General features: G+C 48.9%; 1 protein-coding gene across 13 annotated transcripts in view; it reads left to right on the top strand.

Annotated features, from left to right (window-relative positions):
* The window catches only part of EHMT1 (euchromatic histone lysine methyltransferase 1), a 79,048-nt gene extending 63,080 nt beyond the window's left edge, over nucleotides 1-15,968 (top strand). For all 13 annotated transcript variants that reach the window (XM_072352348.1, XM_072352358.1, XM_072352353.1 and 10 more), the window contains 11 exons: nucleotides 604-705; nucleotides 1,281-1,385; nucleotides 3,596-3,750; nucleotides 4,450-4,617; nucleotides 5,005-5,149; nucleotides 5,829-5,906; nucleotides 7,022-7,137; nucleotides 8,345-8,431; nucleotides 11,248-11,326; nucleotides 13,789-13,964; nucleotides 14,111-15,968. In XM_072352348.1, the coding sequence (XP_072208449.1) occupies nucleotides 604-705; nucleotides 1,281-1,385; nucleotides 3,596-3,750; nucleotides 4,450-4,617; nucleotides 5,005-5,149; nucleotides 5,829-5,906; nucleotides 7,022-7,137; nucleotides 8,345-8,431; nucleotides 11,248-11,326; nucleotides 13,789-13,964; nucleotides 14,111-14,294 (1,395 nt within the window). In that variant the 3' untranslated portion in view covers nucleotides 14,295-15,968. The remainder of the gene's footprint in view (nucleotides 1-603; nucleotides 706-1,280; nucleotides 1,386-3,595; nucleotides 3,751-4,449; nucleotides 4,618-5,004; nucleotides 5,150-5,828; nucleotides 5,907-7,021; nucleotides 7,138-8,344; nucleotides 8,432-11,247; nucleotides 11,327-13,788; nucleotides 13,965-14,110) is intronic.
* The last annotated feature ends 8,065 nt before the right edge of the window (nucleotides 15,969-24,033 follow it).

The following is a 24,033-nucleotide window of genomic DNA, read 5'->3' on the forward strand; positions in this document are numbered from 1 at the left end:
TCCATCGTGACTCACAGCCCCAGCCTGCCCATCGACCAGACTCTATAGGCTCTGCTCCCAGAAGCATTTTTTCTTTCAGCCATTGCTGTTGTGCTTTTTCCCCAGTCTGGGTACATGACCGAGGGCACTCTGGGGTCTTGGTCCCTCCTGCCAGCTGCTGGGTTAAGCCTTGTGCTAATAAACATAGTGAAAAGCTGTATAAAGGGCATTTCAGGTTGAGGCAAGGCTACTTTTCAGATGTGTAGTGCTGTGTCTCTGTAAGAGGTTCCTGCCTCCTCTGGGCTCTTCAACACAGAGACTGACTGCTGGGGAAGGGGAGCAACCGGGGGGTGCGGCTGGTATCTTCCCTGTGCTTATAAAGGCATCTCTTCCCATAGCCTTTGCTCTCACCCTTCTGCTCTGCACTGGCTGCATGTCTGAGCTTTCTGGAAAGCTGCTTCTGCTCTGTGCCAGTACTGATTGCTGCTGCTTTTGGAATTCTCTGCTTTGTCTGATGTTCTTCTGATGACTTCTCTGGTGTTGCTGAGCATCACTGGGGGTCTGCAGACGTGGGGATGTGGGAAGGGGACATTCTCTGAGTACTTGTTCTTTGTTTGTGTCCAGGATGCAGAGGGCTCCACGTGCCTGCACTTGGCTGCCAAGAAGGGGCACTACGATGTTGTTCAGTACCTCCTGTCCATAGGGAAGATGGATGTCAACTGCCAGGTGAGGCCTTTCTGTGCGGTACAGAAGCTGCTCTTTTCTGGTGAGGATCTCCCCTTCTGACCTGCTGCAGAAACCTTCTCCCCACTGATGTCAGGGAAACTTCCCTTCCATGTGTCTCCATTTACAGTTTCCCCTTAACCCTGAATTTCCGAAGGGTGCCACTGTGCTCCTCCTGGCAGAAGGGTGATATCATGCACGTGCTGTGGGATAGGTCTAGCTTAGCACTGACCATTGCAGAGCGTAGCTGAGCTTCTGCAAGTGCTTTTACAGGATGTTCTTCGTGTGTTGTTGGCTGTCAGCTGGATTTGAACACCCTGGAGACCCATCTCCAGTGTGCTCAGCTGCAAATAAACTCAGATCTGGTGTGGCAGATTGGTTCGGATCTTGCTGGACCATGAGGGACCTTTCCCTGCAGCAGCATAGATTGAAGCACTGCAGTGAGGCAGATGTGGGGAGGAAAGGGGTCTGTGGCTGCCAGCAAGGCGCACCCTGCCATGGCTTCCTAGGTTTGTGGAAGCCAGCAAATGACTGCTGTGCCTGTTCTACTTGTCTCACCCTTTTCTTTCCCTTCCCAGGATGATGGAGGCTGGACGCCGATGATCTGGGCCACTGAGTACAAGCATATTGAGCTGGTGAAGCTACTGCTTGCAAAGGGGTCAGACATCAACATTCGAGACAATGTGAGGTTCTTTCTGGAATCTGTTTTAGAAATAATCCGCAATCTCTGTTTAGAAACCAGAAGAGCCCAAGAGCACCAACTTTGGGCTCTGTACAGGGAGGCACAGTGATCTCTATACACAAGTGACAGTGAGTGTTGGCTGGGAAAATGCTCTTCCTTACTCTAGAAGAAGCTTTACAAGCAAGGAAGAAGTTCTCTTCCTCCCACATGGATTCCCTGGGAGCTCAGTGGGCCCAGCAGCTCTGGGTGTCTCTGTGCCAGCTGATTTCACAGAGCTTTTCAAGGAAGAAGAGAAAATGAGAGGGAGTTGATGGGGGGAAGAAGGGAAGCACATCCACGCTTTAGCTCAAGAGATTCAGTACCTCAGCAACGCTCCTTTTCTCTTAATAGGGCATTTCTCACTTCTTCCCCTCTGCTGTTGAAACTCCTAAAGTACCTGCAAGGGAAGCCTGGGCTTCTCTGCTTTCTGTATGTTACAACAAAGTACTTACCTTGCCATCATCTCAAGCCCTAGCACACCTCATGACAATATATTTTCTTGTCCAGGGCTGCTAGTGTTTTCTGCATCTGATGGATGTAAGCATTGTATCATGTTTGTCCCCCTGAATGCCTTTTCTGGTGTCTGCTGGGTGCTGGCAGGGGTAGGTGCTGGCACACTTGTCCCACAGAGTTCAGAGTGGTCCCAGCTGTGAGTTGCTTTCCCCAGTCTGAAAGCCCTTTCTTAGTCGGAGCCTCTGTTCCTTGGTAACTTAAACAGTTTCCAGGCAGTTCTGGACCTGATACTCTTCATAAAAGCCAAAGTCAAGGTTGGAGAGGGGGCTTTTGCATGACTGCATGACTTCAGATCCCTAGCACAGACTGCACTGACTCTTGCTTGAGCTCCCACAGAAGCCTTTGGCTGCCAGTTAAAAGTTCACACGTTAAATGGTGAAAATCAAATTGTCTCAGTCAACAATTCACTTGAAAGAAAAATATCCCCTTAGCAGATGTATATATCACATATCTGTTACTGTGCCTACAGCTCAGTGTCTCCTGATTGCAGCCATTAAGAGGTAATGTCATTTGTGCTAGGAAACATCATACTCCGTGAGAAACGCTTTTGATTGTAATTATGCTGCTGTTAGGCAGTAGCCAGTGCAAAGCAAAGTAGCAAATCTAGGTGTCTGTAACGTGTCTGAGTAGCAGCATGTGGCGTGCAATCAACAGGATTAATCTTTTATAGATCAGCACGTGTTGCTGATGAGGATTTTTCCTGGATTTTACTGTAACAAGAGGCAGAAGCCATGCAGAAAGACGTCTCCCCACTCCCTGGTGCATGCTAACAGCCTCCTGGTGTAAGTTGCCCAAGGAGGCTGTGGATGCCCCATCCCTGCAGGCATTCAAGGCCAGGCTGGATGTGGCTCTGGGCAGCCTGGGCTGCTGGTTGGCAACCCTGCACATAACAGGGGGTTGGAGCTGGATGAGCATTGGGGTTCTTTTCAACCCAGGCCATTCTGTGATTGCACTGTTGTACTGGGCATCTTTAGGGCTTGTTAGGGGGAAGGACTCTAAAGTGTGCTGTGCACTGTAACAGAAAACAGAGTATGATTGCTTAAAATATCCCCATCAAATAGATGAGCGTTCAGCTATTTCTAGTGCAGCTAGTGAGAGATGAGTACATACAGTATTTAAGAGATGCCTAAAGTCAGATTGATTGCTTTCTGTGTAGCTCATGGTTCTCTTTCTAGCACCTTCATATACCCTACAGCCTGTGCTCTGCTCTTGCTCAGCAAACAGCAAGCACTTTTTTCTCTTCGATTCTGGAGCTTGGGAGACATTCAGGTTTTGCTGTGTGTCTGGGCTGGGGAAGCTCAGCTTCTGGCCTTTTCCAGTGTGCTCATTCATGTCTGTCACCTCTCGTGGATTGATCCAGATTGTTTTTATGGATAGCAGATAGACAGTTTGCGTGCAAAAGGCGATGGAGCATTTTGATACAGCCTCCCCAGCTCCGTGTGTAGAGGTGGCTGGAGTGAGAACTCCCTGCTCAGCTCTGCTGAGATTTCCCTGCCTGCCTCGGGACTCCCAGCCAGAACCAGCAGTGTAGGGGAGGAGATGGAAGCTACGTGTTGAATGCCTCAGGTGTAGAGTTGAGGATGATGGAGTTCCCAAAGCAGTCGGGTTTTAATGCACTAAACAGCCTCTGCTCTGTTGTTTTTTTTTTTTCCCCTCCAGGAGGAAAATATTTGTTTGCACTGGGCTGCTTTTTCTGGCTGTGTTGACATTGCAGAGATTCTGCTGGCTGCTAAGTGTGATTTACATGCGGTGAATATTCATGGAGATTCCCCCCTGCACATTGCAGCCAGAGAGAACCGTTATGAGTGTGTTGTGTAAGTACAGCTCCAGCCCTGCTGCTGCTCTCCTTTCCCCTGGTTGCTCCTTTCGGGCCGGGTGCTGCCTGGAAGCTTGGGGCAGCTTTGAAATACCTTTGGCATTTAAGCATAGACCAAAATTGGGATGCAGGGCTTGCTTCTCTGTTGCCCTGCATCTAGGCACAGTGGGTGTGAAACACTGCCTGCTGCCAGAGCTGGTGTGAAAAGAATCAACATGAGGGGTAGTCCTGGAGCTCTTAGGGATGTAGTAGGGTAACGAGACTTTTCTTTTGTTTAGTCACTGCTAGGAATAAAGTCAGCATGTGTCCTCACCAAAAGCTGGTGAGTATAAACGAGGGCCAAGTCCGATGCAAGTTTCTGGTTGGACTTATCCATTTCCAGCCTACCGTTCCCACCCCTTATCTTTCCCTGCCAGAAAGAGTTTCCAGCCTGCCTGAAGTTAGGCTGGTCACCAACAAGGCACTTATCATGCCTGGAGCAGGGCAGGATGTGCCCAGAGCTCCAGTCTGTGTTTTCTGGCAGCACCTTCATGTAGAAGGATTCACTGAGCCATGCTTATAAAGAAAACTCAGGTGATTATTCACTGCTACAGATGCTACATTGTCCCTTAAGGGCTGGCTGGAGAATGTGATTCGACTCATTTTCCCCTTGTGCAGTTTCTCTTGGGGATGCTCATCTTTTCTTGCTGTTTTGCAGTCTGTTTCTTTCCCGTGGCTCGGATGTCACTTTAAAGAACAAGGAGGGCGAGACTCCACTGCAGTGCTCCAGCCTTAATTCTCAGGTCTGGGTGGCTCTACAGATGAACAAAACACTCAGAGAATCTTCGACTGAGAAACCTGTCCAGATAGAGAAGGTAGTGAGCAGGTGAGAATCCAACTGGCTTTACTTGTGGGCCCTGAAATACAGCCCTGTCCAGGGAAAGGCAGGGAGCCTGGTTTAAGAAAGGACTGTAAGTGTGTGCTGTGCTTTCTAAACTGGTGTGAAGGTCAGTTGGAGCTTAGCGGGACTTGCAAACATGGCTGATTTAGTCAGTGACTTGTAAATTCATCCTCCAAATGGAAATAGTCACAAACACAAAGAACAATCTGTAAGGCAGAGTGGAAGAAAATGAACTCTGCTCTAATCTGAATTGTGTTCAAGCTTTGAATGCTCAGTGATCAAAGACACTAATTCTACCCCAGGATGGCATTTAATGGCCTCTTGTTTGGGGAAGCTTTGCTGTTGTGACACTTGTCTTTCTGCCTCTGACAGAGACATTGCCCGGGGCTACGAGAGGATCCCAATTCCCTGCATCAATTCAGTGGACAGTGAGCCTTGTCCTAGCAACTACAAGTATGTCTCACAGAACTGTGTCACCTCCCCAATGGACATTGATAGAAACATCACCCATTTACAGGTGAGGGGTTGTGTTTTTTTTCTGTTCTGTGAGCATTTAGAGAAGTCGCAGTGCACTGCACCTCAGACCAAGTTTTGCATTCAGAGTGGGAATGTCTTGTCCTAATACCAAATTCAAGCCAAGACTGTAGTCCAAAATTCCAGGAGAAGGGATTCTGCTGTTCTTCCTTTCCCAGACTTCACCTCACCTCCGCATTCATACTGCAGCAGCAGCCTGGTGCTGCCTGGTGCAGCTCCCATTTCTTTATCCATTTCCTCTCTTCTGGCTGTGAGAGTTAGCCAGTTGTTTGGAGACCTTCCTCATGCTGTCTGCCCAGCGACTTCAGAGCTTTCCTTGTCCTCAATGTGGAGCTCATACGACACTGGGGAAGGTTAGTAACGTGGGGAGAAGATGAAGGTGACTAATGACGGGATCCTCTTCTGCAAGCTGGACTCCTTTGACATTCATTATGCATAGAACTGAAGAACTGAGTAAACATGACACTGAACTGAAGAGTCTGGTTATCTTTATGGCTAATGGGCTGCAGCAGTAGCCTCTTTTAGGACAGTCTGGAAGGCACTCCAGCAGCAGGCAGGAGAAAGTGAAGACTTGTGGTTTTGCTCGCTGGCCCACTTAGAGAAGTTGCTCTTTCACTTGTGCTGGAGTGACTTGGAGCTGATCCCTTCTGCTTCTCTTTCAGTATTGCGTGTGTATAGACGACTGCTCCTCCAGTAACTGCATGTGTGGTCAACTCAGTATGCGCTGCTGGTATGATAAGGTGAGGATGCACAGCTTCGTGTTTGGTTGGCAAACTGAATATTGCAAAATTCAGGATTTCTAATGGGACCTAAAATCAATTCCTTGCTCAGCTCCTCTGCTTTTTGTTTTAAAATGCCTGGAGTTGCAGTTTTGGCTTTGAGGTGTATGTGATAATAACAAAATGTGTACTCAGGGAAGCTTTTCCAGTGTTATTTGTTTGTGTTTCTGTCATGCCAGCTGAGCCATTAATTATACCCATGTGATAGAGAGCATTTAATAACCCATGCGTGAAATCAGCTTCCATTTCAGAAAGACATAGAAAATGCTGTGACATATAAACAGGGGGAGGGTAGGAGAGAGATTTTTGGCTACGTTTATTTATCGGGATCCTTCTGGATGAGTGCAAAGTAAATATGTTTTAACTTCATCATTTCCAGAAGCCTAGTTTGTTTTGGGTAAGTGTGTGCTTCCATCCTCCTAGGAGGTTTTGAGGTTAATATTTGGACAGGTTATGCTAAGATCAGAAGTTCTCTTAATCTCAGTTTCTCCCAGGGGGAGTATTGGCATCTTTCTTTGCTTTGTAGGCATTTTATTTACACGTTAATAGGTGATTACATCTTTAAAACCATCAAAGCCAAATTTGTTTAGTGTGATGAACTGCCTCTATCACTTACTTAATCCTACATGGTTGGTAGATAATTGAATTGTAGCTTTTTTGGGAGAGGTATTTGGGAAGGTAATGTGGTTTACAGAACTTGGGTGTGCTGGCCTTGTAATGTGGAAGTTTAGGCTTTATTCCAGAGACAGACAAAGCATTTGCTTCTCCCCTCCAGGACTGCTAAAGGATGCTAATGATGATGCACAGCATTGTGAGATACTTCTGGTGGTGGTGCGTAGGGTGATACCAGGCAGCAAAAGCCTGAATGCTTTCTTGCTGTTTGTCAGCTGTTTCTGACATTGGCTTGTACGCTCCAGTCAGGGCAGAGCAAAGCCTGTGCAGAAGTTGAGTTCTGAGGTTGTTTTTGGAGAGGTCAGGACGTGCCTCTGCAATAGGGGTCCTCTCATCTGTTTTGCATTTGGGAAAGTTCACAAGAAGAGAAAACTAACCCTGTCTTGAATGCATCTCCTCTTCAGGACGGCCGACTCCTGCCTGAGTTCAACATGGCTGAGCCGCCGCTGATCTTTGAGTGCAATCATGCCTGCTCGTGCTGGCGGACCTGTAGGAACCGGGTGGTGCAGAATGGGCTCAGGTGAGAACCCACACACAGACTGTTGTGGCACAACCACAGCCAAACCACAGAGCCTCAGCTCTGCATGCAGACCCACAAAGCACAGAGCTTCCAGAGATGGAGCAGAGTTGGGCAGGTGCCACTATGCAGGGAGTTCCTCTGCGCTGCAGGTAGGGATGATCAGCAGTGGGCAGTGAGCTCAGCTGGGATCTGTGCCATGCTGCTGCCCCCAGCACGTGGGGGAACTGTGCTGGTCTTTCTCAGACCACAAAGTGCACAGAGGGTGCTGGGTCTGCATGGGCAGCCTGGGTGTAACTTGTCAGGTGGAGAGCTCCGAGAGATTAAACCATCGGCCCTAGAGAGGAAGCGTGGTTTGAGCTGATAGTGCAAAGAGGGAATGGGGGGGGGGAAGAGGAGAGGAGTACTGGAAAAACCAACAGGGTGAAGTTAAGGTGAGCATCAGATTTCTCTTTATTCCGATAACTGTGTTGCTGAGGGGGTTTTGCTTCCCATGGGGAAAGAGAGAACATTCCCTAGCCCTGGAGGTGGTTCATCCTGCACTTAACTCAAGTTCTGGCTGAGCAGGAGACAAAATGACTTACGGGATTGTTTCTCTGCCTATAAACTCCATCAGTAAAATTCCACAGAGCAGCTATTACACCAAGAAGTTTCAAGTTGCAGCGTTTCTTCCTAATGTTTCCACCAGGGAGTTGGATATGATGGAGCTGCTAAATGCATTGGCCTCAGCAGAGGGCAAAGGGATCAGAGCACTTAGCTCAAGGTGTTCTTCATTCACTGTAAGCTTCCTGCCTCCCCGTGCAGCACCTCTCCCTTTGGAGCCTGAAGTCCCTTTCCACCTTCCCCTGAGAGCTAGGCACGTGTGTGGAAGAGAAAGAACTGCTGGCGGTGGGATTTAGGTATCCCATGTGTGAATCATCAGCTGTGCACCAGCATGGAGCATCTGCTGCCTTGCCCTCTTCCCCAGTCTTTAATGTGTGCAGTCACCAGGCGTGCACTCACCAGCTGCAGCTGGGCAGGGAGAGGCAGTGCCATCCTGGTCCTTGGAGCACATGTATAGTGGCACCAGACTGAGAACAGAGGGCTTGAATGCTGAAATAATCTCTTTGTGCTGATTGGATGTTACAGGGTTTTCTTCTTTTTTGCTCTTTCCCCTGCTGCCTTCCTGCTCAGTGCTGCCATTGATGTGGCTTCATTTCCTCTTTTCCAGGACTCGGTTGCAGCTCTATCGGACGCAAAAGATGGGCTGGGGTGTGCGAACGATGCAAGACATTCCACTGGGAACCTTTGTGTGCGAGTAAGTTATTCCTTCAGCTTTCATTAGCTCACACAAACACATCACTTCCCAAGGGCTGGCATGCTTTGCACATGATTTCATGCAAATCAAATTGGCTCAGAGCAGAGCTGCTCACCTCACTGTGAGGCTTCCTGATCCCATTTCCTGCTCTGTTTGTCCTTTCCTCGCAGCGTGGAGCTTTCTCCACCCCTCTCCATCTCACTGCAATCTGTGGTCAGCTCGTGGTTCTGGGCTCTGCTACCCCTCTGACACATGAGCAGTGAGGAATGAAACAGATCTGGGTTGTGCTGCAAGTGCATCCCATGTTCATTGGGTAGGAGACCTTTAAGGCTGAGGGAATTGGGAACAATTGTTTTATATAGGGTCATTTTCTGCTTCAAGACTGACTTCCCAAGAGGTTTCCCAGTGTCACAGCTTTGCCTTTAGTCTGATTCATCAAAACAGTGAAAGATTTGGCATTCAGTACAAATTTAGGCCCTGGTTCAATAACGCACTTAGGAACGAAAATATTAAGATTTATATCAGGTTGCAAAAACTGCTGCTGAACCACACGGTTTTGAGGCTTTAAAGTGGTTGATGTTGTTCAGTAAACAGTTTGAAAAGTGTTTTCTTCGTTGTGGTACTAAAGAGCTAAGACATTCTAAATAAGGCAGGACTCTTGCCCTTCATGAAAGTATGTGCTGGGGTTTTATAGAGCTGGTTATTGATGTTGTATGGAGTCTTGTCCCTATCCCTCTCACTCACACACTTGTGATTTGCTCAGCTCACCAACTCCAGCCTTTCTCTTCATCAAGCCAGCTGTGCTATTTCTCTGCAATACTGCATGTGTTGCCTTTGTTCCTTCTTTTCCTCACCTCTGGCAAAGAAGCCTTGGTGTTGTGGGGCTCAGGGCTGCTTAGACACAGCAGCTTCCAGGGTCAGCACCTGGAGAAGAGTGTTTTGCATTGATCACCTGGAGCAGCGCCCTGACCAGGCAGTTCCATTGTGCTGGGGTTATTCCTCTGCTTTGAAAGGATGGTTTTTGCATGGGACGTGCTCTGATCTCATAGTGATGAGTGGCAATGTGAAGTTACTGCCTTCAGTGAGCTAAGCATCCTGCTAGGAAGGAGGACATTGCCTTGACTTTGGGCCTGCCGTGAAGAAGGATGCTCTGACCCTTCCTGGAGTAGGAAGCTGTGTTCCTTGTGCATCTTTCTGTAACTTTGGACCTGGCAAATTACAGAGAAGTTTGTATTGGTAAGCAGTACTGAAAAGGAAAGGAGTTGCAGGAGTGGTCTATAAAGGAACATGGAAACAACAGTTTTTAATTAGATTGTGGGATTATTGTTCCACTGAATGGTAACCCTGAAGTGTCTGTCACTGAGCACTGCCTCTCTGTGCAGCATTGTTCAGCTGTTTCCAAGCTGCTGCTGGCTATTGTGCCACGCTACAGCAATTTTTCTCCCTCTGGCCACAATCTTCCTATTGCTTTAGGTCACCAGCAAGCGTGTGGTTTCCAGTAATGCTGCAGCCTTGTGGGAGCTCTTAATAAATAACAAGATGCAGTGGGGGCGAACAGCAGCATCACACACGGCCGCAGCAGCCTCCTGGCCTGGAGGAGCAGCTCTGCCAGATTGCTTAGATTTGGGAACAGCAGCCAAACGATCCCCGGTCACGGAGTGCGTGGGTCTGCTCCAGGTTAATGTTTCGTGGCTCTCCTTCCTGAGCCCTGAAGTTAAATGCTGCCTCGAGCCAAAAGGGGATGTGGATATGGTTGGTTAATGCTTCTAAAATGCTTCTGAAAGCTGAAGGGGAATTGCTGGCGTGGTGGCTGCAGATCGTGAAAGCATCTGTTGGTGTTATGAAGAATATTTGTTTTGTGAGTCCTTTGCTTATAATTCATTAGTGTTGTGTCAAAGGCTGAGTGAGGAGAGCTGGGTACCAGAATCTACTGTGCTACGGCTTGTTTCTTATATTCCTCCCTCTGGCTCAATTCCTCTCCTCCTGTGTGTCTTTGTTTTGATTGCTGGCTGCTCAGTTCAGGAAGTGTTGTGGGTTGACGGCCTAGAACTGTGTAAGCTGGGGACAGGAGGCAGATGTGGGAATGCAGGTGCAGCAGAGACTCCTGCAACTTTTTGCATCAAACCCAGCGTCTGTCTGGGGCGTCAGAAGTGGTGCTTGTGTTTGGTCCTGCTCAGCAAGCCAGACCACAGAGCACACATTCAGTAGTACTTGTGAGGGCCTGATTGCAATCTGCCTTACACCCGTTCTTTACAGCAACGTGATTGTTAATCAGACCACAGCTCTGATATAGTCTGGTTTGAGGAGCATGAGAAAGAAGCCTACGTCCTTCCAGGCATCCTGCCAGGTTTGAGTAGACCTGAGACTCTTAAAACAGGACTTTTTGAGGTACACAGCACACGTAATCAGTTAAAATGTAGGAAGAATGGGAAACAGGCACTTTACATTGGAATGTAAACAGCACAGATATGACAGTATAATACAGGAGGTGGGTTCAGGAGAGTTGGATTAATATGTTGATCTTGGCCAACAAAGAGGACTGCAAAAAGAAAGAGGGAGTTTTGTTGGAAAGAAAACTCCGTTTTTAATATTAAAAATGTTGCCCTGAAAAAGACGGAGTTTGGAGACAGATTTTAGCTGCTCTGAGTTGGCAAAGGTGCGTTTGCCTGGTTGGATCTGAAATGACCTGCACTGCTGAAGCTATGAATTGTGATGGTGGCTGCATCCCTTCCTTCCCCTCTTACTGGAAAGGGGTGTTAAACCCAAGCTGCTGGTTGCACAAGCATCTTATTCCTGCCTTTCCTGTTTGCCTGCAGGTATGTTGGCGAGCTGATATCCGACTCTGAGGCAGACGTCCGTGAAGAGGACTCCTACCTCTTTGACCTTGACAACAAGGTACTGTATCTAGGGAGGTAAACCCAAGGTCTTGTTTCTCCAAAGGAGCACAGAGAGTATTTGTCTCTATCTTGATGTACAGCGTGCTCTGAAAGCTTGGAAGCAGAGCTGCTTTCTCACTGGGTTTTGTTAGAAACGTAAGGTTGTGGAGAGGAGACTTTGGGGGCTTGTTAAAATGGTAACAGAGCCCAGCAGTGCTGGGCCACAGCGTTACGTGCTGCCCGCAGCAGGCTCAGTGCAAGATGCTTCCCTATTAAAAATGCTCAAACATCCTGAGTTCAGTTGTTCAGCTGCTGATATTCAGGTGTGTGTACAGCAGTGTGCAGGCTTGTGGTGGTGTTGATTGGCAGCTCTGTAAGCTCTTCATAAAAAGATGTTGATGTGTGAGCTGGAAAGTTGAAAGAGACACTGCTCCCTTACAAAGGGATCCGACAGACACCTTAGCAAGGGCTTGAGGCTTCTCCTGCTGCTGGTTGTCCTGCGCTGCTCTGCAGAGGGCTGACTCAGTGCAGAAATCTTGCTTTGAAAAGTGTGATCTGAAGCATCCGAGCGTCACTTCAGACTTTTCTTGGGAAGGGAGAAGAGGAGAAAGGTGAACTGGGGAATCAGAGCAGTGGGGCGGCTTCCAGGGGAAGCTGTAAAGCAGTCTTTGTCTTGTGCTTGTCATCAGCTAGTCGCAAAGAAGCTTTGCTTTGTTATTATAATTTTTCTTTTTAAGTGACAGACATTAAAGTTGAGAAAAGATAAGTAGTGAGTCTTGTAGCAAGTCTGAGAGCAGGGGTCAGACTGTAACTAAGAGGTTAAAGAGCAGCAGGGACTTCAAGCTGGCTTCTGCATTTATGAACAAGAGACTGCCCGGGCCTTGCTTGGCCTTCAGGTTAACCCCTGGCTGGCTGCTTTCAGGTAGAACATCTGGATTCTGTTCAGGAACAAGCACGCAGTCTTTTATCAGAGCACCTTCAGAGTGGGGCATCTGTGGAACAGGCAGCAAGTCACTGAGGAGAAGCCCAAAGCAGTGGTGGGGGCAGGCAGAGCCCAATGGGTCCCATTGCATTCCCAGCAGTAGGAAAATATCTTGGGCAAGGCCTGAGAGGGCAGCATTAGGGCTCTGCTGTGTCCTGAAGGAGTGGTCTGGATGGGGTTTGTGCTGAAGTGTGTTGGGGACGTCATTTCTGATGTCTTTGTTCCTTGAGCCGTCACTGGGGGCCATGTGTGTGGTGAATCACTCAGCATGCCAGGTCTTGCAGTCACATCATTGCAGTCATTAATGCAATGGTCAGCTCATCACCACCATGCCCACCACAACACATCCGTAAGTGCCACATCCCAAGGTCCTTTTTAAGCACTGAAGATCTTAGGTATAAGAAGTGATGCAGGTGTCTGCAGAGTCCATCTGTGTGCTCTGAAGGGGGAGTCTCCTTTTGCCCCATTCTGCTCTGTTTGCCTCCGACGTTCCTGATACTCTTGCAGCAAGGTGAGAAGCACTTTGCTCTGGGATTTGTCCTCCTTGAGATGCTGCCTGCGTTCCTCTCCTTTCTCAAGAAGAGCATCTTGGCTTGTATGGTGAACAGCTCAGGTCTTCCCAGATGTTCACTCGGGTTGGAGTGAACCCTTTCCAAAGGGGATTTAAATGTAATTGAAATCAGAGCTTGCAGCACTCTGTGTGGCATGGGACCTTGTGGGTGATACCTCCCCAATCACTGGGACATCTTCCTTGGGCTCCTGCACCAGCTGGGCATTGTGATCTGACCCAGCTCATCCATTAAAGATTGCAAGGTGCTTGCCCAAAAGGGAGTTTGAGCACTGCTAATGGATCCTTTTGCTTTTGGCTTCTTTGCAACAGAAATTAGCTTCTGTAATTAAAGTCTCTGCTTTGCACAGTCATTCTGTGCTGGAATAAAAAAGCCCTGAGGGGGGTTCTTTTATTTTCAAGGAAACGAAAGTATAACTGCTGTCTGGGCTCTCTGGAAAGGGAATTTCTGTGTTCTCACTTTCACTTTTATCTGCAAAACAAACTGTTTTCTCTAGGCTCTGGCTTGGTGTTTCCTAGCTGTCATGTTCAATTAAGGGACAGAACAGATGCCCGTTCCCCTGTCCAGTGGCTTTTACCCATAAGGTGTTGGTCTGCCCAGAACATAAATCCCACTGCACCAAACTGGTGCTGCAGCAGAGCAGGTCTGGGGAGTTCTGATATGTCAGCCACCATCAAGAGCGTTTTTGAAAGGTCTTTGTGCTCATGGGGGCACAGTGTTCCACAGGAAACTATTTTCAGGGCTGTGCTGAAGGTAGAAGTGTGTGTTTAGTCCTTTTAAGCCTTCCCTGGCCATTCTTTTTGAGGCTCTCTGGAGTGTTAGCGCAAGGACTGGTAGTTTGGTCGTTGCTTTTCTTTTTTACAAACGAGTAGAAGTAATAACTCTAAAACCAATCTCATCTAATGAAACACGCAACATTTCTCCCTCTAGGATGGAGAGGTGTACTGCATAGATGCCCGTTTCTATGGCAACATCAGCCGCTTTATAAACCACCTCTGTGAGCCAAACCTCATTCCCGTGCGAGTCTTCATGTCTCACCAGGACCTCCGCTTTCCCAGGATCGCCTTCTTCAGCACGAGGCACATAGAGGCCGGAGAAGAAATTGGGTAGGTACAGATCTGGGCTGCTGCCTGTGCCTCGCCAGCGTGCTCCATGCGCTGATGCTGCATTGCCTCAGGTGCTGCCAACCCCAGCTTCTCGCTCCCGTGTGTTCCTTCATCACGGTGACCCCGTTTCCATTTCTTTCTTGCAGCTTCGACTACGGTGACAGATTCTGGGACATCAAAGGCAAGTTCTTCAGCTGTCAGTGCGGTTCACCCAAGTGCAAACACTCGAGCTCAGCGCTGGCCCAGAGGCAGGCGAGCACCTCGTCCCAGGACACCCAGGAAAACGGGCTCCCCGACACCAGCTCTGCCACGGCAGCCGGCCCCTTTTGAGGCTCCGCTCCCCAGAGACTGACTCGTTTTAACCCTATAGATTCACATACTGTCTGAATTTTCCATTTAAAGAGAGAAAACCCACTCGAGGAAAAGCCAGGGGTTCGTGACACTTAGGGCTGTGCCACCGACTGTTACTTGAGGAATAAGTGAAAGCAAATCCCACCTCTGTGGTGTTGTTCTCCCCTCCTGGTCCTGGAAAGCTGCTGGTTCTTACCGTGCCGAGGGGTGGCTGTTGCATTTTTTTTTCCCCCCATGCGAGCTGTCCTGGCCTCCGTCTTTTAATGTTCAAAGTGTTGTCAGAGCCCAGGGGGAGCCGCCCGTCCTCTGAACGTTGCTAATCGAATGGATCGCTCATGCCAAGTCATCTCCAGTTCACTTGTAATAAACTTTGAGTACTTGATGGGACTTTCTTTGTGAAGGCCGGGGGGAGCAGGGCGGGAGGGAGGCGCCGGCAGGTTCTGCCGGTTGGTTTCGTTGCTCACTTTGGTTGAACTCCTCCCACGTCTCGCAGGACGTCGCGGTGGGGCCTCATAGAATCGTTTTGAGTTGGAAGGGATCCTTAAAGGTCGTCTAGTCCAACTCCCGCTTGCCCTGCGCGTTTCTAACCGATGCCTCCTCGCTACCCATTGGCTTTTTACTCTTCTGATGACAAGGAATCCACCGTGCTTAACCCCTTTGGTCCCCGAGCCGACCACAGACGCTTCCCTAAACCCCTCTCCGAAGCCCTGCGCTCCAACCAGCTCCCAGCCAAGCGGCGGATCCAGCATCTGCTTCATCGCTGGAAGGATGTTCCCTCTCCTGTGGCAGCTGCAGAGATGGAGCGATGAAGGGGATGGCGTGAGACAGCGACTGCTACAGGAGATCCCTTCTCTAAGGATAAAGCGGACGACAGAAACACGGCAGAGCCCCCCCATGGCGCGCAGCAGCGGGGCTGTGCTGCAGAGAAGACGCCGATGCCAGCAGCCCGTCTGCTCCCATCAGCACGCTCCATGCTGGGCACCTTTGGGTTGGTTTTTAAGCCCCACGCTATGAGGTTTCAATGAACTGATTTATTTTTTACCATGACCGAAATATCGGAGACTGGCATTAAAAAAAAAAAACAAACAAAAAAACACAAAAAAGGAAAAAAAAAAAAAAAAAAGACCCCAAAAAAAGACAAAAAAAGAAAAAAATTATATAAAAAAAAAAAACCAACAAAAAAAAAACAACCCCCAAAAGAAAAGAAACCCCACAAAACGAAAACGGTGCTGAATTCTGGTGTGATTTTTTGCTCACCACGTGAATACGAACTGAATCCCGTTGTATAAAGAGAACAAAGCGATTTTAGTATGAAAACAAAAACACCAAACCTTTTTTAACTCGGTAGGATCGTAGTGTGAATCAAATCCGCCGTCGCCTTTTGTGCGATGGCCGGGCAGGTCGTTACCTTCATTTCTTATTTTGCATCTATCTTCAATACTGTAATTAGAGCAGTTACAGGCTGGGTTTTGTTTTATTTTTCGTTGTTCATCTCTTCTAGAAGGTTCATAACGCCGTCACGTTTATTATTATTATTATTATTATATATATTTTTTTTTGTTTGTTTCTGTTGGTGTTTTTGGACAGTTTTAAAGATGTGGCCTTTTGGCTCCGATCATTTTTCTTGTTCTGTTTTCAATGAAATCAATAAAAAAAAAAAATTAAAAAAAAAAAAAAAGGGAAAAAAAAAAAAAGGAAAAGAAATGCTTTAAAATGAGTTTGGCCTCTGCTTGCCCGCCGTGCTGCAGCCCTCGTCCTCCCCACTGAGGGCACAAGGAAGGGAGCGGGCAATAAGACCTGCGGTGCTTTGCAAGCCAACGCAAAGATGCCCAACCAACCGCCTGGTTTGGGGTTTTCTCCTTGCTTGTCCCATCTCCTGCGTGGAGCTGACGTCCCATCCTGAAGGTAACAGGGCTGCCAATGGGGCTGAATGTTCCCTGCCTCAGCTGAGCATCCCCGTGGTGCTGCTGAGCTGCAGTGTGTGCCCCCTCTGCTTCTGTAGCAGGGAATGGTGGAGGCCTTGGGGTTGGAAGGGAGCTCCGAGGGCCATCCAGTCCGACTGCCCTGCAATGCAAAGGGACACCACAGCTCCATCAGGCTGCCCTGGGACTGATCCAGCCTCTCCTTGGAAGTCTCCAGGGATGGAGCATCAACCTCTGGGGTAAGTCTGGGGGCCTTGGACACGTTGGTGTCCAGTTTGGTCATTGCAGGGAGGAATCGCCAGCCTCTGTGCTGCCTCCCAGAGCCGGGTTTGTCCCCAGCATGTGGCTTTGCCAAGTGTGTTGGGGCGGCGATGTCCCAGTGGTGAGCAGCAGCACTCGGAGCTGTTGTGGGCTTCAGGTGTACCCCAGGGTTTCTCATGCATGTCCCTTGCACCCGTGTCCCATCAACAGCCCTTCGGTCAGTGAGCACCAGGAGAGGGAGCTCCCACTGCTTTTATCTCACTTCTGCAGCAGTTTTGGGGATGTCTTCAATAGCTCCACCCCATCCGATCCCACCCCACCCCATCCCACCCCATCCCATCCCATCCCATCCATCCCCTGCCATCCAGCATTGCATTGCCATTCTTGTTTCTCTGTGCTCTTATTGAGGGCAGTTTGCTCGCCTGGGGAACTCCTGCACAGCAGACTCCTTGCACACCACCTGCACTCTGCTTTTGCACCTTTCCCCATCACCTGAACAATGCTTACATTACACTTAATCCCAAGTAACCTCCAGCAATTATCCCACAGGGGCTGATCCTGTTGTGGGAATGCTTTATCCAAAGGGATGCAACCTGCAACCGTTGTCCTGTTACAATCTTGCTTGTAGCCCTGCAGCTTTGGAGTGAATCAATGGCTCCTTATGAACTGTGGGTATGAAGCCTTTGCTGCACACGCCTTGGGCTGCCTGAGGATGTGTTTGCAGCTCTGATTTGATTCTGTTTGAGAGTAGGGTTTCTTTTAATGTGGTGAGAGCATCTGATCCGGGCTTCGCTCTCAGGCTGCTGCTTGTAGTTTTGCTCGTGGCAGCTGCCAGCACGGGAGGATTGCTTTTCCTATTCACACTCTGCTGATGTTCCCCTCGGCTCCACTTACAACACAAAGAAATCTCCATTAATTCATTTTGCCTTGATTCTGGCACCTGGCACGCAGAGCTTTGGGGCATCTCCAAGGCCACACAGCTGCCCCAGCACCGGGCAATGGATTTTTGTACTGAGCTCAGGTGGGGAGGGGGACACAAATTGACTGACGGGAACATGGTGGGGTTGTGCAACCCAAAGCATTGCACAGCATCCCGTAGCATCCTGGTGCCCCTGGAATTTATAGGCTCTCCCCAAAAGCCCAGGGCTGCAGCAGGTAGGAGCTATCAACACAGCTGTGTGATTTCACCCCACCCCTCATTCCTGAGCCTGTGCCAGAGCTGGAAGCAATATCCCTTTATCTCACAGATAGCACAGAATATTCCCTCAGCTGCCAAAAGTGCTCCGTTATCGCTCTGCTCATTTCCTCCCCAACATGCAGGCAGGGTGAGGGGCTGCTGCTGGTGGGGAAGGGCTCAGCAAGCCAGAAGCTGAAGGCAGTGAACGCAGGGGCTGCAGGCTCAGCCCTCCCTGCCCCAGGCACAGCACTGCTGCACTCAGCACCCAGACAGCAAATACTGCTCAATGCCATGTGGTGATGCCACGTCTGCTCTTACAGCAGGGATGTGGAAGGGATCCCATTGGAAGGGATTTCCAATGATTCCAATGCAAGGGATCCCAATGGCCCCCAGCAGTGAGGAAATACTCCTGTGCCCAGAAAGTTTGTATTTATAATGAATAAATAACCCCCCCCCCCCCCCCCCCCAGCTCATCTGGAATGAATGGGGAGGTGGAAGGAAGGGGCTGTTGACAACAAGTGGCCCGACCACATTTACACCCCAGTCACTATCAGCTCAATGCCAGCAGAGCTGCCAGAACATTTGGGGCTTTTTAGGTCACAATTCCCCACCCTGGAGATGTGTAAGCCTGCAGGTCCCTAAGAGGACGGCGCTGGCTTTGATACTTGCCCCTTCTCAGGAATGCAGGGATCAGGGTGTTTATGCCCTAAAGCTGCCAAACGCCATCACTGAGCCTTTGCAGCCCGGTGTTGGGCTGGGATTCAACTCATCCTTACAGCTGGGATTAAAGTCATCCTTATGGCAAACCTCCCCAGCTGACCCATTAGGGGCAGGGCATCAGCAAAGCAAGCCAAGAGTTTGTTTAAATACTTGGAGCTCTGCTATCTAACAGGAATGACAAGAGATTACATTATGCAAAGGGCTGGCTATTTTAAGAGGGATCCAATTGCCAACCTTCCTGGCTGCAGGAGTCTTTAATACTGCTGCTGGAATAGAAAGTGTTGGACACACGTGGATCCCGTGCACTCAGCTGATCACCAGGGATGGGTGTGCACAAGAAACGAAATGCCTCCAAGCCAGGTGGTGCAGGGTGTGCTTGGGGCAGGGACATGGAGACGTGGGAGCACCAGGATGGTGACACCCCAGCAGGAATGTAGGAGTGACGATGGGTAAATGTTAAACCATTTCTGTGCAGCTCACTTGCAGGTAAGTATCGCATTGGGGGCTTTGTATTGTAGGGTGGGCAGAAGTTGCTCCTCCTGAGCAACAGCAATTAGTGCGTTTTGCTTTGTCTTTGTGCTTTGTAAATGTAATTCTGAACAGCACCTGAGCAGGTGAGCTTTCTCCAGCCATAAGATGAGCATCCTGCTCTCCTATCTCTGCTGGGAGGAGAATTCCTTTCTGGTTGTGCATCTGCTGGAGGAAAATAGCTGGAATAAATTGCTGAGAAGTCTGTGAGCAGGAAACGTGGCCTGCAACGTTAACAAAACTGCTGTGTAAATGAGTTTTTATTTAGGAAAAAAAAAAGGTGATTTGAGATGATGCTTTCATTTATACCCTGAGAATCCCTCTGAGACAGACTCATGTTGGAAGAAGTTGGGAACTCGTGCAGCTCGTAGCCTGGAGGAGGCTGTTCCTGCCCTGGCACCAGGAGCTTACTGCCACTGCAGCTCTGCTTTTGGAAGGGTGCTTACCAGACTTGCTCCTGCTGCATGGATGCGCTCTTTGCTGTCTCTGCGTCTGCCCTGTGACTCCAGGGAGCAGCACTGCATGGATCTCAAGGTAGTGGCCAACGTGAAATCACTTTTTCCCCATTATTTGGAAGGTCTCCACAATATTATCCTTAATTTACATGCAGGAAAGCTACCAGAGCAGGAGCTGTGGCTGGTTAAGCACTGATTTCCCCAACTTTCTGGCACGATCAGCTGCCTAAGGTCCAAGGGAAGCCCTTGGTGCTGAGCCCTGTGTCATTGCCCCAGGGAGGAGATGCAGCACCCGATGCTGGGGACAGCAATGGGGGTCCCTGGGAGCTGCTGCCTGCAGGAGCTGTGGGGGAGGCTGTGAGCCAGACCTGAAATGTTACATTTCTCTGGAACAACAGTTTTGCCGCATATTGGATTCTGTTAAAGGAATTCAATTTAGAAAACATTATGCCGGGGAGAGGAGGAGAAGGGCAAAACATTATGGCTAAATAATTTCAATTAACCATTCCAGACCTTTCTTGCTAATTCAGTTGAAATAAGTGCTGCTGGTCCATGGCTCTGTGCAACGGAGCTCTTCTCGCAGCCCCGGTGACGCCTGTGCTGACTCCCACTGGTGGAGGGCTGGACCTGGGGACGCGCCGTCCTGATGTTGGGGAGTTTTGTTTCTTGAAGGAAAACAAAGAAGAAACCGGGACTTTAAAAGAGCCCTGACACGTTTCAAGCAGCCCATCACTGCTTGGCACATAGTTCATTTCCAAGCTCATTCTGATATCCGTGTAAACATCCAAGTGCTGCCTCAAACTAATTGTTTAGCTCCGTTCTGCTTTGGAAAAACAACCCAGCACCAAATGAGAAGCTTTACCAGAAGTTTTTGGCAACCAACCGTGATTCTGTATGTTAGCAGTTACTCGTGCTGGAGAAAGTCAAACTCACTGCTCAGATTATTGACTGTTCCTCCTTGTCCTTCCAGGTGGCTGCCCTTGGTACCAAGGCACAAACCAGCATTTTCCTCCCCTGGCTCTGCTGCAATGCCCGGGTTTGGGTGGAAAATATTTACTTATGGGAATTACTTGGGAATGCTGGGAATTCCAGGGCTTTCAACTCAAAACAAAAGGAAGCTGAAAAGTTGTTGTAGTGGAAATGCTACATCGTGGCTTGAAGCAGTGATGGAGCACCTGGTGGGAAGGCAGGGCCAACACAGGGGAGCTCAGCTGCATGCAATGCACCTGAATGACTGGAAGGGATGGAGCCAGGATCCAGCCCTTTGCAGACCGTATTTAAGGGTTGGCAGTGGAAATGAGGGTATCTCTTGCTGGAGATCCCTGCCTACCTGAGGCCTTTTGAAGGTAAGTGGCTCTTTCCCTTCATTTCTGTATCCATGGTTGCTGCAGCTTTGCCATCCTGCTATTATTGTGGTACTTTCTATTCCACAATAGCATTACGTATGTGAAGTTTGGAAAGTGCTATCAAGACTTTATCTCTTTTTGCTGGGTTTTAGTGCCACTATGTCTCTGCCAGCTCTCATTCCTTCAATGCTACAAGGGGGAATGGTTTGAAACTGAGACAGGGGAGGTTCAGGTTGGATCTTAGGAGGGAGTTGTTCACCCAGAGGGTGGTGACGCACTGGAACAGGTTGCCCAAGGAGGCTGTGGATGCCCCATCCCTGCAGGCATTCAAGGCCAGGCTGGATGTGGCTCTGGGCAGCCTGGGCTGGTGGCTGGTGACCCTGCACATAACAGAGGAACTGGATGAGCACTGTGGGTCTTTGCAGCCCAGGCCATTCTGTGATACTGTCCGGCAAAAAGAGAACCAACACATGGCACTGGCTCTGAAGCTTTTGATTTACTGACCCTTGTTCTCCTATCACCTGCCTTGTGGTACATGTGGGCTTGCCCGGAACATGGGTTTCCTTATGGGCTGTGCAGTTTTCTCTCCTGATTCCAATGAAGTGTTGCTCTTGTTGTTGGTTCATGCATCTCGGCTCTGCTGGAGTGTGGCAGCCTGGAAGCCAGTAAGAAGGCTCTTTTAAGAGCACTTTAAAGCAAAAATGAAGCTGGTGCCTAAAGAGTAGCGAGCACTAATGAAGCTGTTTCATCTTTGCTGGCTGCGTGTTTACAAGGTGGGGGTAAGGGGAATCCTGCTGTGCATAGCAAATGCATGTAGGGCAAAGCAGTTAATGGGATGAAAATGAAATCTATACTAGGACTTAATTAAGAAGCTGGTTTTATTCACATTCCAGGAGCAAGACCCCTGGATCAGGGATGTTGAGTGTTTGCTGGGCTGTGGTCCTGCACAGGCTGTGGTCTGTGGGCCTTATGTATGTGGCTCTTGGGAAGGATGAGTTCTCTCGCTCTTGTGCAGCTTGCAAAGCAAAATGAGCCCGATGTTTATTTCTCAGTGATGTGAGAAATGCAGCCATGCCCGAGAACTAATCCTTTATTAAACTGACTGAAACAGGAATGGCAAAAACTTCAGCGGAGAGAAATATTCTAAACAGTGAATGGAGCTGCTCGGTTGCTGCCTGCTGTTGGATGCTTTAGACTCAAGAAAACATCCAACCCCAACCCATCCCCGCTGTGCCCACTCACCATGTACCACATCTCCATGGTTCCTCCACCTCCAGAGACCATGGTGACCCTTTTTAGCCCATCTGAATGCCTCTGGTCCTGGTGGTACGGCCATGAGCCCTTGGAGAAGTGGCCCAAGGAGAGGCAGGGTCACCAGTGACCCAATTCACCAGCATCCATGCATGTTTCTGTTCCACCCCAGCTATTATCCCTCTGATTTTCATGTTCCAGGAGATGATGTCAAGTGGATACTGAATCCTCATTCATTGGCAGAGTTGTGTATCCCTCCCCTGAATGCTTCGAGCTGTAATTACTGTGTTTAACTTGTAGAAATGCCAGTACTGAGAGAGCTGGCTGTACATTTGTATTTAGCCATGGATTAGCTTGAATAGTGGACACTATCATTAGGCAGGAACATGGGGACTGGCCTCTTCCCTACTCTGGGGAAGAAAGCTCTTGTGTTGTTGTGCTCATGGAAGGATGCAGAGCTGGGAGAAAAGCGGACCCTGCTGCATCTGTCCTAAAGGCTCTGGGTTAAATAACAAGTGGGAAGAAGTATTTGATGTGATGAGCACATGGGCCTTTTAGATATGAAGGGGAACATCAACTAGCTGGACATAAAAGGCAGACAGTTCATGCTGGATGGCCTTGCCTCCACCCAACCTGCTTCAGCAGGGCTCTGAGCACCAGTTCCTCCTTAGTTTTGCAGACTTCTTTCTCCAGGAGCCATCCAAGTTCCCAAAGCAGACTGAGATGGGGTGGCTTCCAATAAGAGCAGGGCTATGGGGTTTGGATTTCTTGTTTTTGTTTTCTCCTCGTAATGGAAGATTTTGTTATTTTTAAGGCAGTTTTTCTGATTCCAGAGAACTAAGTGAAAGCACAGGAGTGTTTTCTTGCAAGGAGCATAAAGGCCATGTACTGGAATCAGACTTTCTCAAACACGTCTGACATCCCTTTGGATTCCCACAGGTTTGCTCAATGCCATTTTTCAGTTTTGCAGAGAATTTGAGCAGCAGTTGTGAAGGAAGATGCTCCATGTGAGTCAACCAGCGACGCCCTCAGGGGAGGAGGCAACCAGCAGGTCTTGAGCTGCCATGGGCACCCCCAGGCACCTCTAGCTTTGTGTGCTTGGGAATGGGCCATCACCCTCTGCTTGTTTTCTAGGAGCCTGCAATAGGATTAGTGCACATGAGGAGCTGCCTGCTGACTTCAGGGCTCCTCTTCTGACCAGTGGACTTTGCTTTCTGCCAAAACTCAGCCAAGAAAATTGGCTTGCTGCCCTAAATCTGCCTTATTTTCTCCTCTTTTCTTTTGGCAACTCTGCGCTTTTTTTTTTGCAGCATTACCCACTGAAAGGCTTGATCAGCTTTGCTACAAGTAGTCTCCTTGTTTGTGGGTCAGTCTGTGCAGTTCAGGTACATGCAGCTGTATACAGTGAGGTTTTGAAATATGAACTCATCAGACATCTGACTTTCCTTGCGATGGATGTTTGGTTGTGGTGTGTGCTCTGTTTGCTGATTGAAATTATTTTCTCTGTAATAGAAGCTCTCAGTATCTCTTGTAATGTAAGGAGAAATAATTAAGTCCTCTTGGTAATGCAAATAAATAATGTCATTGGAGGATCTTGAGTGCATCATAAATCATCAGAGCCGTGTTCCTGAGATGCCACATCCCTGTGTCCTGATGCTGAATGATTACAATGGGGTTTTATCACACGTTGTGCACTGATCACCTGCTGGTCTTTAATGCCACCTGTAATGTCACTGCCTGAAGAGTTCAGTGAAGCTGTGGTGTCACCAATGCCTGGCTGCAGCCTGTGAGTTTTAATGGCCCCACTTTAGCAGCAGTGAAACATCTCAGGGCTTCTGGCTTTCTTCTCCAAAGTGGAGGGAGGTGCTACCATGCTCAGTCTGTGCTGAGGTGGTAGTACATGGTCCTGGCAATAGGTAGTATTTTAATGTATGTATCTGTGCTGGGTTGGAGCAAGTAGTGGTGCCTCTGTTATGTATTATCCCAATGATGAGAGCATTGAGAATGCTTCACGTAGGAAGTGCCTCATCTGTGAAGCTTGTTGGTTGCAAGTGTGTG

The sequence above is a fragment of the Excalfactoria chinensis genome, chromosome 18 (genome assembly GCF_039878825.1).
Source record: "Excalfactoria chinensis isolate bCotChi1 chromosome 18, bCotChi1.hap2, whole genome shotgun sequence".
Classification (NCBI taxonomy): domain Eukaryota; kingdom Metazoa; phylum Chordata; class Aves; order Galliformes; family Phasianidae; genus Excalfactoria; species Excalfactoria chinensis.